Raw genomic sequence first — 17,609 nt, forward strand, 5'->3', positions numbered from 1 at the left:
TACACGTGAAAGCAGCAGCACCGAGTCAAACCTGAGTCTGGTAACAGAGTGTAGCGCAGATAAGACCCGGTGCTGTAGTTTGTAGAAGAGACAATCTTGTGTGATTTACTGTAGACTTTTATGCACTACAAGTTCCTGGTGACATTTTCCATAATTTACTTATGAACGAAATAAAATGTGAATATGAATAACCATTAACCACCCTCTAAACTGAAAAGTGAATATTTATGCTCAGGTTATGAATGAATGAATAATGTAAAATGTAATATCTATGAATATCAAATATACAGACCGTACAATGCTAATAATTATTATATTATCAGATCTCTGTTGACTGCTGTAGATTTACTGAACAAGTGCAAGCATTGAACAAACAAATCAAAGTAGATGGTGTCAGAAAACATCCAGTACACTGTTCAGTGTTGAGTCAACTCTTACAGTAGTACGCAAGGTCTCCGTTGGACATGAATGTCCTACTCTGCTTGAATAAAAGTTGAATTAACATTCGACAATTTAGGAGCTGCACACATTTTTTTCTCGATAGCGTTTACAGCTTCATTTCAGCAAAGAGTGATAAACCTGAAGATTAATAGGCTCACTCTTTTCGTCTTAGCGATAGGATAAATAGATAATAAATATATCACAGATATTTTATTTGAAATAAGATAAATACGAAAAGCTGATAAAAAATACGTCTAACGGAAATTATCTTAATTCCTGTTCAAAATCTTTCAAAGAAATAGCTGCATGAAACATATAGTCATTTCAAAGTGAGTAAACAACGAAATAAGTACAATAAATAGATATATTTTTGTTTCCATGAATGTGTAACTTATGTCACGAGAAAACTGCTCCTGACAGATATGAGGACCTGCAGTGCTCTCTGTTAAATTATTATAGCCGGAATTTTAGTCTTACTCAGATTTTATTGGAGCTTCCATACTTGCTTGGTACAATTTTCAAATAATGTTTGCAAAGTGTTTACCAGGTCCTCGAGAGGAGGTGTTAAATATTGGTTGGATGTTGGATACTGCGTTTCCTGTGTGTTGCCGACAACATGTATCACTGCAATCACGTTTTTCCAACAAATCTACTGTATGGACTATATACACATATTTCGAATGTCATTTTTTTGTCGAATTGGATCGATTGCTTGGAACAAACCCCAGCCGGATCTGATTTATGATTTGTCAAATTAAGACAACAGCGTCACCTTGGGGACAGATGTGGGAACACCATGCTAAATATCTTATGTGCTTAAATTGGTCATCAGTCTTGTCACAAGTAAGCAAACACTCAGTGAGCACTTTATTAGGAATTTATCAGACTTATTTTTTAGACTTATTAAGTCTTCTGCTTCTGTGGTCAATCCACTTAGAGGTTTGATGTGTTGTGTGTTCAGAGATGCTATTTGCTACTGTCACTTTCCTGTCAGCTTTAACCAGTCTGGCAATTCTCCGCTGATTCCTCTCATTAACAATGCATTTCTGCCCACAGAATGAATGTTTTTAGTTTTTTGCACAATTGTCCGCAAACTCGAGATAATAGTGTGTGAGTGAAATCCCAGGAGACAATCAGTTTCTGAAATACTCAAACCACCCTGTCTGCCACCAACAATCATTCCACGGTCAGAGTCACTTGGATCATATTTTTCCCAATTCACACACACACACACACACACACACACACATTCTCTCTTTCTCTCTCAGATACAGTCATTCTCAAGCTGAGTGCACCTATTGTGTTTAGTATGTGGACATAAATGCACAATAATGTACATAATTATTTCATTTAAAATCTCACTGTTGGCATACAAACACACACACACACACACACACACACACACACACACACACACACACACACACACACACACACACACAAACACACACAGTTCTCCAATCCCCTGTGTATTTGTAATTTGAGTAAATTTAATGTATGTTCTCCATTCATTTACTGGGGTTAATGTTTCACACTTATTTCTTTCATTTTCATTGCAGGTCCAGAACCCCTCTTTCCCAGTATGACTCTATACTACCAGTTCAGCAGTGACCCAGCACAAGCCCAAAGAGTCACTTTGGTCTGCTCACTGACCGGGTTTTACCCAAAAGAGATCACAGTAGAATGGAAAGAGGACAACATGCGTTTTGAAGGTTCACCAGCTGTGTGGGATATGCAGGGGGAAGATAAGAAGTTCAACCAGACCAGCCAGGTGGAAGTCAACCTTGAGAAATGGCTTTCTGGCTCATTGTATACCTGCAAAGTTACGCAAAATACAAAATCACAAGAGCTCAACACCAGCTTTTGCAGAAGTAAGTAGCAGTCGGCCTGACTGGTTTACATGGAGTTCAATTGTCAGAAATGTTCTTGCCCCGGGTCTGTCCTGGGGCAGTACAGCAGGGCAGTGGGTCACACTGATGCCTCACAGCAAGAAGGTCTCTGCTCCCTGTCCCTGTCCTAGCCAATCAGACTGCGAGTCATAGCCCTGGTATATGGTTATATTGTCACTGCTATTAACCAATCAGATCGTGAGATTTGTCCTGTCTATTTGATAATAAATGATATATACATTCACTGAGCACTTTATTAGGAACACCCGTAAGACCGTGGCATGATTGTTGGTGCTAGACGGGCTGGTTTGAGTATTTTTATAACTGCTGATCTCCTGGGATTTTTCACGTACAACAGCCTCTAGAGTTTGCAGAGAATTTTCAAAAAAACATCCAGTGAGTGGCTGATCTGTGAGCAGAAACGCATTGTTAACAAGAGAGGCCAGAGTGGAAGGGCCAGACTGGTCAAAGCTGACAGAATGGTGACAATAACGCAAATAACCACGCATTACAACAGTGGTATGCAGAAGAGCATCTCTGAACACACAACACATCAAATACCGAATAAAGTGCTCACTGAGTGAAATTCTCTTCCTCTCTCTTTAGGGAATGACACCTATTTGCCAGTGATAAATAACTACATCAGAAAACAGCCAGTGTACATGTCAATGTGATGCACATTTTGCTTTCAACCCCATTTTGTATTCTCAGCTCATCCCATTTCTTCGCCGTCTCTGAAGTTGAATATTGATGAAAGTAGTGGGGCTTTCACAGCGACCTGTGAAGTGTTTGCCTCCTACAAAAGCAAAGTGTTCTGGGTCTTGGACAAGAGTGAGTCTGAATCAGCAGACTACCGTGAACTTAAGGACTCCGAGAACAGAATTCAGGGATCTGAGCACAGCAGGACTTTCACCAAGGATGAATGGAAATCCATGAAGTCAATTGCATGTGAAGTCCGAAACAAATGTTTCAGTCCTGTGAGGAAGACCTTTCAGATAACAGGTAGTTAAGCAACTAAAATGACAAAGGACCACTCATTTCATTGACCTTGCCAACATGGTTTTGAAAAATCCCATGATCATTCATACAAATTGAGTATTCAAACAGACGACCAAAACTGACAGAATGTCCTGACAGTTAGGCTCCAAATTAAATGAAATTTAGACAACAGTGCCACCTTGGGGATAGATGTGGTAACACTATGTTGAAAATCTTATGTGGCCACAACATTTTACATTTACATTTTAGTCATTTGGCAGACGCTTTTAATCCAAAGCGATTTACAAGTGCATAGGTTCTTCCACAAGTCAAAGCATCACATCCATAACTTGGAAAATACATAGGAAGTGCTGTTTTGAACATATATTCATCATAAGTGCAATTTTTTCTTTTTTTTTACTTTTTTTGGGGGGTTAGACAAGAGGGATAGGGCCACAAGGTGGGGCAATTTGGTAAAGTAAACACCTATCATCTGGACAGGTAATCTAACATTGAAATACATAGAAAATAATTGATCTGTCTGAATTCATGAGGAGTTTTCTGTCTCTTTGACAGTGTGTCCTTGATAATTCTGCTTGGATGTATCTTTGTCTGCAATCATATTTTCACCTGAGTATTTCAGAAATGATTTAATGACAAAATATGGCACACACACAAAGACAAAAACTCTCTCTCTCTCTCTCTCTCTCTCTCTCTCACACACACACACACACACACACACACACTCACACACACACACGCACGCACACACACACACACACACACACAAAAGTTTAGTACTCCTATCTCCTGTGTATTTGTAATTTGAGTAAATTAAATGTATGTACTTCATTCATTTACTGGGGTTCATGTTTCACATTTATTTCTTTTATTTTCATTGCAGCTCAAGAACCCATCTTTCCCAGTATGACTCTGTACTACCAGATCAGCAGTGACCCAGCACAAGCCCAAAGAGTCACTTTGGTCTGCTCACTGACCGGGTTTTACCCAAAAGAGATCACAGTAGAATGGAAAGAGGACAACATGCATTTTGAAGGTTCACCAGCTGTGTGGAATATGCAGGGGGAAGATAAGAAGTTCAACCAGACCAGCCAGGTGGAAGTCAACCTTGAGAAATGGCTTTCTGGCTCATTGTATACCTGCAAAGTTACGCAAAATACAAAATCACAAGAGCTCTCCACCAGCTTTTGCAGAAGTAAGTAGCAGTCGGCCTGACTGGTTTACATGGAGTTCAGTTGTCAGAAATGTTCTTGCCCATGCCTGTCCTGGGGCAGTGCGGCAGGGCAGTGGGTCACACTGATGCCTCACAGCAAGAAGGTCTCTGCTCCCTGTCCCTATTCTAGCCAATCAGACTGCGAGTCATAGCCCTGGTATATGGTTATATTGTCACTGCTATTAACCAATCAGATTGTGAGATTTGTCCTGTCTATTTGATAATAAATGATATATACATTCACTGAGCACTTTATTAGGAACACCCGTAAGACCGTGGCATGATTGTTGGTGCCAGACGGGCTGGTTTGAGTATTTTTATAACTGCTGATCTCCTGGGATTTTTCACGTACAACAGCCTCTAGAGTTTGCAGAGATTTTTCAAAAAAACATCCAGTGAGTGGCTGATCTGTGAGCAGAAACGCATTGTTAACAAGAGAGGCCAGAGTGGAAGGGCCAGACTGGTCAAAGCTGACAGAATGGTGACAATAACGCAAATAACCACGCATTACAACAGTGGTATGCCGAAGAGCATCTCTGAACACACAACACATTAAACCTCTAAGTGGATAGGCTGCAGCAACAGAAGACTTAATAAGTCTAAAAAAGAAGTCTAACAAATACAGAATAAAGTGATCACTGAGTGAAATTCTCTTCCTCTCTCTTTAGGGAATGGCACCTATCTGCCAGTGATAAATAACTACATCAGGAAACAGCCAGTATACATGTCAATGTGATGCACATTTTGCTTTCAACCCCATTTTGTATTCTCAGCTCATCCCATTTCTTCGCCATCTCTGAAGTTGAATATTGATGAAAGTAGTGAGGCTTTCACAGCGACCTGTGAAGTGTTTGCCTCCTACAAAAGCAAAGTGTTCTGGGTCTTGGACAAGAGTGAGTCTGAATCAGCAGACTATCGTGAACTTAAGGACTCCGAGAAGAGAATTCAGGGATCTGTGCACAGCAGGACTTTCACCAAGGATGAATGGAAATCCATGAAGTCAATTGCATGTGAAGTCCGAAACAAATGTTTCAGCCCTGTGAGGAAGACCTTTCAGATAACAGGTAGTTAAGCAACTAAAATGACAAAGGACCACTCATTTCATTGACCTTGCCAATATGTTTTTGAAAAATCCCATAATCATTCATACAAATGGAGTTTTCAAACAGACTACCAAAACTGACAGAATGTCCTGACAGTAATACTCCAAATAAAATTAAATTTAGACAACAGTGCCACCTTGGGGATAGATGTGGTAACACTATGTTCAAAATCTTATGTGGCCACAACATTTTACATTTACATTTTTGTCATTTGGCAGACGCTTTTAATCCAATGCGACTTCCAAGTGCATAGGTTCTTCCACAAGTCAAAGCATCACATCCATAACTTGGAAAATACATAGGAAGTGCTGTTTTGAACATATATTCATCATAAGTGCAATTAAAAAATAATAATAATAATTTGTGGGGGGTTAGACAAGAGGGATAGGGCCACAAGGTGGGGCTATTTGGTTAAAGTAAACACCTATCATCTGGACAGGTAATCTAACATTGAAATACAAAGAAAATAATTGATCTGTCTGAATTCATGAGGAGTTTTCTGTCTCTTTGACAGTGTTTCCTTGATAATTCTGCTTGGATGTATCTTTGTCTGCAATCATATTTTCACCTGAGTATTTCAGAAATGGTTTAATGACAAAATATGGCACACACACACAAAGACAAAAACTCTTTCTCTCTCTCTCTTTCCCTCTCTCTCTTTCTCTCTCTCTCTCTCACACACACACACACACACAAATTGAGTGCTCCTATCAATTGTGTATTTGTGATTTGAGTAAATTTAATGTATATCCTTCATTCATTTACTGGGGTTAATGTTTCACACTTATTTCTTTCATTTTCATTGCAGCTCAAGAACCCCTCTTTCCCAGTATGACTCTATACTACCAGTTCAGCAGTGACACAGCACAAGCCCAAAGAGTCACTTTGGTCTGCTCACTGACCGGGTTTTACCCAAAAGAGATCACAGTAGAATGGAAAGAGGACAACATGCGTTTTGAAGGTTCACCAGCTGTGTGGAATTTGCAGGGGGAAGATAAGAAGTTCAACCAGACCAGCCAGGTGGAAGTCAACCTTGAGAAATGGCTTTCTGGCTCATTGTATACCTGCAAAGTTACGCAAAATACAAAATCACAAGAGCTCTCCACCAGCTTTTGCAGAAGTAAGTAGCAGTCGGCCTGACTGGTTTACATGGAGTTCAGTTGTCAGAAATGTTCTTGCCCATGCCTGTCCTGCGGCAGTACGGCAGGGCAGTGGGTCACACTGATGCCTCACAGCAAGAAGGTCTCTGTTCCCTGTCCCTATTCTAGCCAATCAGATTGCGAGTCATAGCCCTGGTATATGGTTATATTGTCACTGCTATTAACCAATCAGATTGTGAGATTTGTCCTGTCTGTTTGATAATAAATGATATATACATTCACTGAGCACTTCATTAGGAACACCCGTAAGACCGTGGCATGATTGTTGGTGCCAGACGGGCTGGTTTGAGTATTTTTATAACTGCTGATCTCCTGGGATTTTTCACGTACAACAGCCTCTAGAGTTTGCAGAGAATTTTCAAAAAAACATCCAGTGAGTGGCTGATCTGTGAGCAGAAACGCATTGTTAACAAGAGAGGCCAGAGTGGAAGGGCCAGACTGGTCAAAGCTGACAGAATGGTGACAATAACGCAAATAACCACGCATTACAACAGTGGTATGCAGAAGAGCATCTCTGAACACACAACACCTTAAACCTCGAAGTGGATAGGCTGCAGCAACAGAAGACTTAATAAGTCTAAAAAAGAAGTCTAACAAATACAGAATAAAGTGCTCACTGAGTGAAATTCTCTTCCTCTCTCTTTAGGGAATGGCACCTATCTGCCAGTGATAAATAACTACATCAGAAAACAGCCAGTGTACATGTCAATGTGATGCACATTTTGCTTTCAACCCCATTTTGTATTCTCAGCTCATCCCATTTCTTCGCCGTCTCTGAAGTTGAATATTGATGAAAGCAGTGGGGCTTTCACAGCGACCTGTGAAGTGTTTGCCTCCTACAAAAGCAAAGTTTTCTGGGTCTTGGACAAGAGTGAGTCTGAATCAGCAGACTATCGTGAACTTAAGGACTCTGAGAAGAGAATTCAGGGATCTGTGCACAGCAGGACTTTCACCAAGGATGAATGGAAATCCATGAAGTCAATTGCATGTGAAGTCCGAAACAAATGTTTCAGCCCTGTAAGGAAGACCTTTCCGATAACAGGTAATTAAGCAACTAAAATGACAAAGGACCACTCATTTCATTGACCTTGCCAACATGTTTTTGAAAAATCCCATAATCATTCATACAAATGGAGTATTCAAACAGACTACCAGAACTGACAGAATGTCCTGACAGTAATACTCCATATTAAATGAAATTTAGACAATAGTGCCACCTGGGGGATAGATGTGGTAACACTATGTTCAAAATCTTATGTGGCCACAAGGTGGGGCTATTTGGTTAAAGTAAACACCAATCACCTGGACAGGTAAGCTAACATTGAAATACATAGAAAATAATTGATCTGTATGAATTCATAAGGAGTTTTCTGTCTCTTTGACAGTATTTCCTTGATAATTCTCCTTGGATGTATCTTTGTCTGCAATCATATTTTCACCTGAGTATTTCAGAAATGGTTTAATGACAAAATATGGGACACACACACAAAGACAAAAACTCTTTCTCTCTCTCTCTCTCACACACACACACACACACACACACACACACACACACACACAAGTTGAGTTCTCCAATCCCCTGTGTATTTTGTGTATTTGTAATTTCAGTAAATTTAATGGATGTACTTCATTCATTTACTGGGGTTAATGTTTCACACTTATTTCTTTCATTTTCATTGCAGCTCAAGAACCCCTCTTTCCCAGTATGACTCTATACTACCAGCTCAGCAGTGACCCAGCACAAGCCCAAAGAGTCACTTTGGTCTGCTCACTGACCGGGTTTTACCCAAAAGAGATCACAGTAGAATGGAAAGAGGACAACATGCGTTTTGAAGGTTCACCAGCTGTGTGGGATATGCAGGGGGAAGATAAGAAGTTCAACCAGACCAGCCAGGTGGACGTCAACCTTGAGAAATGGCTTTCTGGCTCATTGTATACCTGCAAAGTTACGCAAAATACAAAATCACAAGAGCTCAACACCAGCTTTTGCAGAAGTAAGTAGCAGTCGGCCTGACTGGTTTACATGGAGTTCAATTGTCAGAAATGTTCTTGCCCCGGGTCTGTCCTGGGGCAGTACAGCAGGGCAGTGGGTCACACTGATGCCTCACAGCAAGAAGGTCTCTGCTCCCTGTCCCTGTCCTAGCCAATCAGACTGCGAGTCATAGCCCTGGTATATGGTTATATTGTCACTGCTATTAACCAATCAGATTGTGAGATTTGTCCTGTCTATTTGATAATAAATGATATATACATTCACTGAGCACTTTATTAGGAACACCTGTAAGACCGTGGCATGATTGTTGGTGCCAGACGGGCTGGTTTGAGTATTTTTATAACTGCTGATCTCCTGGGATTTTTCACGTACAACAGCCTCTAGAGTTTGGAGAGAATTTTCAAAAAAACATCCAGTGAGTGGCTGATCTGTGAGCAGAAACGCATTGTTAACAAGAGAGGCCAGAGTGGAAGGGCCAGACTGGTCAAAGCTGACAGAATGGTGACAATAACGCAAATAACCACGCATTACAACAGTGGTATGCAGAAGAGCATCTCTGAACACACAACACATCAAACCTCTAAGTGGATAGGCTGCAGCAACAGAAGACTTAATAAGTCTAAAAAAGAAGTCTAATGAATACCGAATAAAGTGCTCACTGAGTGAAATTCTCTTCCTCTCTCTTTAGGGAATGGCACCTATCTGCCAGTGATAAATAACTACATCAGAAAACAGCCAGTGTACATGTCAATGTGATGCACATTTTGCTTTCAACCCCATTTTGTATTCTCAGCTCATCCCATTTCTTCGCCGTCTCTGAAGTTGAATATTGATGAAAGTAGTGGGGCTTTCACAGCGACCTGTGAAGTGTTTGCCTCCTACAAAAGCAAAGTTTTCTGGGTCTTGGACAAGAGTGAGTCTGAATCAGCAGACTATCGTGAACTTAAGGACTCCAAGAACAGAATTCAGGGATCTGTGCACAGCAGGACTTTCACCAAGGATGAATGGAAATCCATGAAGTCAATTGCATGTGAAGTCCGAAACAAATGTTTCAGCCCTGTAAGGAAGACCTTTCCGATAACAGGTAATTAAGCAACTAAAATGACAAAGGACCACTCATTTCATTGACCTTGCCAACATGTTTTTGAAAAATCCCATAATCATGCATACAAATGGAGTATTCAAACAGACTACCAAAACTGACAGAATGTTCCAACAGTAATACTCCAAATTAAATTAGATTTAGACAACAGTGCCACCTTGGGGATAGATGTGGTAACACTATGTTCAGAATCTTATGTGGCCACAAGGTGGGGCTATTTGGTTAAACTAAACACCTCTGGACAGGTAATCTAACATTGAAATACATCGAAAATAATTGATCCGTATGAATTCATGAGGAGTTTTCTGTCTCTTTGACAGTGTTTCTTTGATAATTCTGCTTGGATGTATCTTTGTCTGCAATCATATTTTCACCTATGTAAGTGTGTGAAAATTGAGAAATTAAGTGACAGTGGAGATTTTCAACGATCACGTTTCCCAAATGAAAGTACAGTAATGTACACATTTTTTTCCAAGCAAAGAAGATGTACGAATTAATTATATATTTATGGCTATTAATTTTATTTACCGATAGGGAACCGGCCCAGCAACAAGCATTTGTACCCTTTTAGGCACTTTTGCAATATTTCTGCAAGTGTGAATGAATTCAATTAAATTCAATGTTATTTGTCCAGCACTTTTCACAGACTGTCACACATACACTTTACAGAGAAATAGAAGGGAAGAAACACCAGCCCTAAGCCTCCATAGGGGCACATCCATCCTCCATGGGCCTGTAGGTCCAGTCGGTGGCAGTTTGGGTCACGGGTGTAAAATCCAGGTTCAGTAAAAGTAAAAGCCTTCCCCAGTATTATAATTATTTTTTTCCCAGTCACCTGGATTTGTTATTAGCACAGTTCTTCAGTGAGAAGAATGGCTGAGTTCATGGCTGGGTTCACGGCTAAGTTCATGGCTGGAAGAATCAAATGGCAGGACCTTTCACTTTCCGGCCCTTGGAGACTTTCCACCTCTGGTGGAGGTATTAAATTAGCGCTCCCTATACATTCCCCCTCCAGCCCCGGCGCCCCCCTCCCCACCCCAAGCCGCCCTGCTGCAGTTCTCCGGGGGACTCGTTTGCCTGGTGCACGGGTTCAGTCCGGCCGCCATCAACGTCACCTGGGTCCTGAACGGCGAGACGGAGCTGCCGGGGGCCAACGGCAGCGACTTGTACCGCGCGGCCGACGGGACCTTCACGCTCTGGAGCCACCTGCAGGCCTCCTGGGAGCCGGGCGCCACGTATACCTGCAGGGTGGCCCACACCACCAAGAGCCTCTCCCTCAGCAAGAGCCAGCCAGGTACATTGGCCGCGTCCCCTTGACCCCGCCAAAGGGCGGTCTGTAGCGTCGTGGTTAAGGTACACGACTCGCAAGGTTTGTGGTTCGAGCCCCGGGGTAGCCACAATAAGATCCCCACAGCCCTTGAGCAAGGCCCATAACCCTGCATTGCTCCCGGGGAGGATTGTCTCCTGCTTAGTCTAAAACAACTGTAAGTCGCTTTGGATAGAAAGCATCATCCAAATGACATGTAATGCAATGAAAAGGGCCGGGCACAGTTTTTCTTTTTTTTTGCCCAACACTATTTCGACTAATTAACCCGATTCAACTAATAAACAAATGATGTTCCCCTGTTGTAACATCCAGCTATGCCAGCTTGACCAGGTTGAAAATTTAGCCAATTAAGCTGGTCAAGCTGGGTATGAGCTGGTCAACCAGCTACCAGCTGTTTCAAAACATAGCTTCAGCTGGTCAAACCATGTTGAGCTGGTCTGAACTGGTCAACCAGCTAAACCATGTCGAGCTGGTAGTTGGTCTGAACTGGTCAACCAATTAAACCATGTTCAGCTGGGAGCTGGCCTGAACTAGTCAACCAGTTTGCAGCTGTTTCAAAACATAGCTTGAACTGTTTTCAGCAGCATCTTCAATCGAGACCATGATAAGTAGAACCGAGCACCCACAGCAGCTAGCATTGGACACCCCCCTGCCATAACACATTTTCAGTCAGTCTTTTTTTCTTTTTGCTAGATTTTCAGAACCATGCCCAACGTAGTAGCAGTGTGTTGGGGGGTACTTGATCACACCCCTTTCCCAATATCTATTACACAGCCACATGCACCCCACCCCTTTCTGAGACCCAGAGCATACCGCAGCAGAGTGGCATAGAGGGTAGAGTGGGTCTTAGGTTCCTAACTCTGAGGCAGCGGTGGCCAACCCTGGTCCTGGACAGTCGCAGGGTGTTGCTGGTTTTTGGTTTCACCTTGAAATACAACAACCACTTTAGACGCGAGAAACCAGGTGAGGTGCGTTAACTGCGTAATCGACTGATTTCATTGATCAATGAAGTGCTGAGTAACAACAAAAGCCAGCGCACCCTGCGGCTCTCCAGGACCAAATGGTAAATGGTTGGCATTTATATAGCACCTTTATCCAAAGTGCTGTACAATTGATGCTTCTCATTCACCCATTCATACACACACTCACACACACACCGACGGCGATTGGCTGCCATGCAAGGCACCGACCAGCTCGTCAGGAGCATTTGGGGGTTAGGCTTGCTCAGGGACACTTCGACACATTACATTACGTGGCATTTAGCAGACGCTCTTATCCAGAGCGACGTACAACAAAGTGCAAATCAAACACAAGAGCAAGTGCAAAAGTGGACCTGAGAGGACAGTACTGTTCCGAGTACTAGTGTAAACATACAGAAAATCAGAACCCTTGAAGAGTACAATCAACTTTCAAACTAGCATACCACAGTTGGCAGCTAGAAGACAACAATACAACAGCCAATAAAAACAACAATACCTATTGAAGTAACGATATCTATACATAAGTGCCATTACGGTCTAAGGCTAATCACGGTGATTGTGAGTTGGAGAGGGAAAGGTGTAGCCTGAAGAGATGGGTCTTCAGTCTGCGCTTGAAGGAGGTCAGAGACTCTGCCATTCTGACATCCACCGGGAGGTCATTCCACCACCGTGGGACCAGGACAGACACCAGTCGTGAGCGTGAAGTGCAGGCGTGGTGAGGGGGAGGCGCCAGACGGCACGAAGTGGCAGAACGGAGGGGTCTTGTTGGTGTATAGGTCTTTATAAGGGATTGAATATATACAGGGGCTGATCCTTTAACTGCCTGGTATGTGAGCACCAAAGTTTTAAATTTGATGCGAGCCATAACAGGCAGCCAGTGGAGGTTGCTGAGCAGGGGGGTGACATGTGAATGTCTGGGAACATTGAATACCAGACGGGCTGCAGCATTCTGGATGAGTTGTAGGGGTCTGATGGCAGATGCTGGAAGGCCAGCCAGCAGAGAATTGCAATAGTCCAGGCGGGACAGGACCATTGCTTGACCAAGGAGCTGAGTAGAGTAGGTGGTGAGAAAGGGTCGGATTCTCCGGATGTTGTACAGGAAGAACTTGCACGCCTGGGTCACCGTAGCGATGTTCTTGGACAAGGACAGCCTGTTGTCCATCACCACTCCAAGGTTTCTTGCACGAGGGGATGAGGTCACTGTGGTATCCCCTAGTGAGATGGAGAAATCAGAGAAGGGAGAGGTTAAAGCAGGGATGAAGATCACCTCCGTCTTACCTGGGTTGAGCTTTAGATGGTGGTTGCCCATCCAGCTCTGGATGTCTCTCAGGCAGGTGGAGATACGGGTAGAGACCTGTGTGTCTGATGGAGGGAAGGAGAGAAAGAGTTGGGTGTGATCGGCATAACAATGATAGGAGATGCCATGAGCAGAGATAACGGGGCCAAGGGATCTTGTGTAGATGGAGAAGAGGAGGGGCCCGAGGACTGAGCCCTGGGGGACTCCTGTAACAAGGGGGCGAGGGGTTGACACTCCTCCAGCCCAGGACACCTGGGAGGACCGGCCAGAGAGATAAGATTGGATCCACTCTAAGGCTGTGCCACAGATCCCTGTAGATGCCAGGGAGGCTAAGAGGATGGAGTGGTTGACCGTGTCGAACGCCACAGAGAGGTCAAGAAGGATCAGAACAGAGGAGAGAGAGGTTGCTTGTGCAGCCTGAAGGGACTCGTTGACAGAGAGGAGTGCAGTCTCCGTCGAGTGGCCAGGTCTGAAGCCGGACTGGTGGGGGTCCAGTAGGTTATTCTGAGAGAGGAAGGAGGAGAGTTGGTTGGAGGCGGCTCGTTCAATGGATTTGGATAGAAAAGGAAGGAGAGATACGGAACGGTAGTTTTGAATGCAGGAGGGGTCTACAGTGGGTTTCTTTAGGAGCGGGGTGATGTAGGCCCTCTTGAATGATGAGGGAAAGCAGCCAGAGGACAGAGAGGAGTTAACAAGGGAGGTGACAAACGGGAGGATTTCAGGCGTGATTGCCTGAAAGAGGTTTGAGGGGATGGGGTCCAGGGCACAAGTAGTAGGGTGGTGGGAGAGCAGGAGGTGAGACACATCAGCATCTGTAAGGGGACAGGAAGAGGAGAAACAACGGGCAGACACAGAAATGGAGGCAGGCATAGAAGTGGTGGTGGTCGCGAAGGTGCTGCAGATATCTGCAACCTTCTCATCAAAAAATACCGCAAATTCATTAGCAGTGAGCGAGGAGGTGGGGGAGGTGTGCTGAGGAGAGAGGAGAAAATGATGAGGGTTAGAAGTGGAGTTCTGGATTTTTGTTTGGAAGTAATTTCTTTTGGCAGTGGTAATAGGGGAGGAGAATTCCGCCAGGAGAGACTGGTAGGAAGACAGGTCCGATGGGTCTTTTGATTTCCTCCACTTCCTCTCAGCTGCACGTAGGCTGGGCCTGGAGGAACGTAGAAGGTCAGAAACCCATGGGCTGGGAGGGGAGGATCGAGCAGGCCGGGAGACAAGAGGACAGAGAGAGTCAAGGCCTGAGGAGAGAGAGGAAAGCAGGGTGGAAGATGCGGAATCAGTGGGTAGTTTGGAGAAGGATTCAAGAGGAGGGAGGGAAGCGGTGACTCTGGGGGCAAGGGAGGAGGGTGATAGAGAGCGGAGGTTACATCAGACAGAAACAGTGGGGGTGAGAGAAGGGGAGGGAGGCAGAGGGGGATGGAGAAGGAAATGAAGTGGTGATCCGACTTGTGTACAGGGGTAACAGTGGGGTTAGAAGAGGAGCAGTTCCTCAGAAAGATCAGGTCGAGAAGGTTTCCAGCCTTGTGAGTTGGGGGAGAGTGCTGCAGAGAGAGGTCAAAGGAGTGAAGTAGTGGTAAGAAGGCAGCAGACTGGGAGGCTTCCAGGTGGATGTTGAAATCTCCCAGGAGGATAAGTGGGGTGCCATCCTCAGGGAATGCCCGGGCATACAGCCCGGGCGGGGAATCGAACCGGCAACCCTCCAACTGCCAGACGACTGCTCTTACTGCCTGAGCCATGTCGCCCCATAGTGAGTGAGGACCACCAGTACACAGTATGGTTAGCCTTATGTAATATTATCAGTATCTTAGAGGGGTGATATTAGCTGCCCTTGCTGACTGATCGCTCAGCACTGTCATCATTTCTTGCTGTTCCCTCTCCTGAAGAGATCAGCTCAGACAACGAGTACTTCAATGAGAACACGCACGAGCCCTTGTCCGTAGACAGCCCCGAGGACATCTGGAACACGGCCTGTGCCTTCCTCGTCATCTTCCTCATCACCCTCCTCTACAGCATCTCTGTGACATTAGTGATGGTAAGGGCTAAAGAACACAAAAAAGTGGAAAATAGGGTTCCCAAAAGGTAAAAGTCCAAAATGCAAAAGAAATTGAAGAGGGAAGCCACTGTATACTTTGCAATGATAGTGGTCTGCATTTATTAAGCCGGTGTGTGTTCTGTAACCTTCTGTGTATTGTTTAGGTATTAATTTTTTTTTTTTTTTTAGTATACAGTGGCTTTCCTCTTCATTTTTTATATTAAGGACTAAAGAACCCATTCACCCTGGCCCAAATGCATTAAAGAACCCACTCACCCCGGCCCAAATGCATTAAAGAACCCATTCACCCCGGCCCAAATGCATGAAAGAACCCACTCACCCCGGCCCAATTGCATTAAAGAACCCACTCACCCCGGCCCAAATGCATTAAAGAACCTAATTCAGCCAGCAAGTGTGTTTCTATTTTTATTTAACAATTTCTGTACTTTTGTATTATTATTATTAATATTATTATTACAGTGGTGTCTGTGCTCTTTCTGACTTTAATATTCTTCTTTTTACAGATGAAATAACAAGAGGATCACATACCCCATGCATCCTATGGCACCAACATTTTCTATGGTGAAATGCTTTGTGTTTTTCGAACCAACTGTCACTAAAGTGATATTCAGTTGAATCTCTTTTTCATTGTTATTTGCCCTTTAGTTCACAGCTCTTCTCTTTATTTGTCTAGTTCTGCTTTAAACTGCAACCTTAATCGTCTTTAATCTTGTTTTGTGAAAACTAATCAGGTTACGTGTGCGTCTGTCAGAGGAATCATGCCAATCAAATTCAACGATCATACGCTAAGTTCTTTTGTGAGTGTTAGCTTTATTTTAAACAGGTAGCTTTACTTCAATTAAAACTGCTTTCATGAGAAAACCTTCATCAATATGTATGCCTGTCCTTTCCACAAATCATGCACAGAACGTGAAGAGTATGAAAAGATTGAATACGAGCTTCTCGTTCATCGAACGACCACCAAGATGTTTAACCGCTGAATATCCTAGCTCTGATAGGTGCCTTCAAGACCATACTCATGCTGGAGGGTCTGTAAGCCCGCACAATCCGTGCGTTTGTGTCACTGTATACAGCTGAAAGAGATAAAACTTAAATTGCATTGAACTATGTTTTATTGTCACATTAGGAAATGCATAAATACAATTGTAGCCACCTTTCTCTCAGTGGGATGCATATCAATATAACTGATAGAGAATGTCTTCTGAATCAAACATGGCATGTAGTAATATTGGCATGTAATGGAAAACATATTTGGAGAGCCACACAATCACATTCACTATTCAGTATACTATGGTATAGTTTTCAGTGCATGGCAATGTGTGTATTTACACTGCGGAATGGTACAATGGTCTGAGGTATGCCGGGGTCCCATGAATCCAGGGACGGGGCTCTATAATTTTGGCAAAGCCGCATAGTTTTAGTCACTCAGGACAGGCAGCCCTTCTCCATAAGGACAGAGATAACCGCAGCCAGCTGGGCGCACCTCTTGGCGAGTCCCACGTCGCCCCCGCATTCAGCCTCGGAGGGCCACCGCTCCACCCAGCTCCTCTTCCCCAGGGTGTAGGTGTACCTGAGAGAGGTAATCGGCCAATCTCTCAGACAAAGATTGTCTAATTGCACTCTAATTGTAAATGGTAAAACACACACAACACACACACCCAGACACAATAACACACACACATGTACACACACGCACAAAGGTGTAGACACACACATGCACACACACACACACACACAGCCCCCCCACACACACACACACACAGTATCACACACACACAAACACATGCACACATCTCACACACAGACACAATAACACACACACATACACACACACACTCACAGCCCCACCCACCCTCAGCACAATGACAGGTGTCATTGCTGCAGATCTTCTGTAGCTCCGCCCCCTCTGTGAGCGGGTTGTAGAACTTGGTGCAGCGGCGGTCTGAGTGGAGAGACCGTGACATCACTGACGTTACCATGGATACCACAAACAGGCCACTCACCACACACAAGGGCTGGACTCCATCATTTGTCCTTAACTTTAGGTTG

General features: G+C 43.8%; 1 gene segment (V, D, J or C); it reads left to right on the forward strand.

The window, feature by feature from the left end:
* Positions 1-4,216: 4,216 nt before the first annotated feature.
* On the forward strand, positions 4,217-16,421 carry LOC133121411 (Ig mu chain C region membrane-bound form-like). The segment is given in 6 exon segments: positions 4,217-4,524; positions 5,316-5,606; positions 9,592-9,882; positions 10,916-11,194; positions 15,391-15,539; positions 16,064-16,421. Coding segments are annotated over 6 exon segments (1,308 nt in total).
* Positions 16,422-17,609: the final 1,188 nt, after the last annotated feature.

Source organism: Conger conger, chromosome 2 (assembly GCF_963514075.1).
Source record: "Conger conger chromosome 2, fConCon1.1, whole genome shotgun sequence".
In the NCBI taxonomy this organism is placed as follows: domain Eukaryota; kingdom Metazoa; phylum Chordata; class Actinopteri; order Anguilliformes; family Congridae; genus Conger; species Conger conger.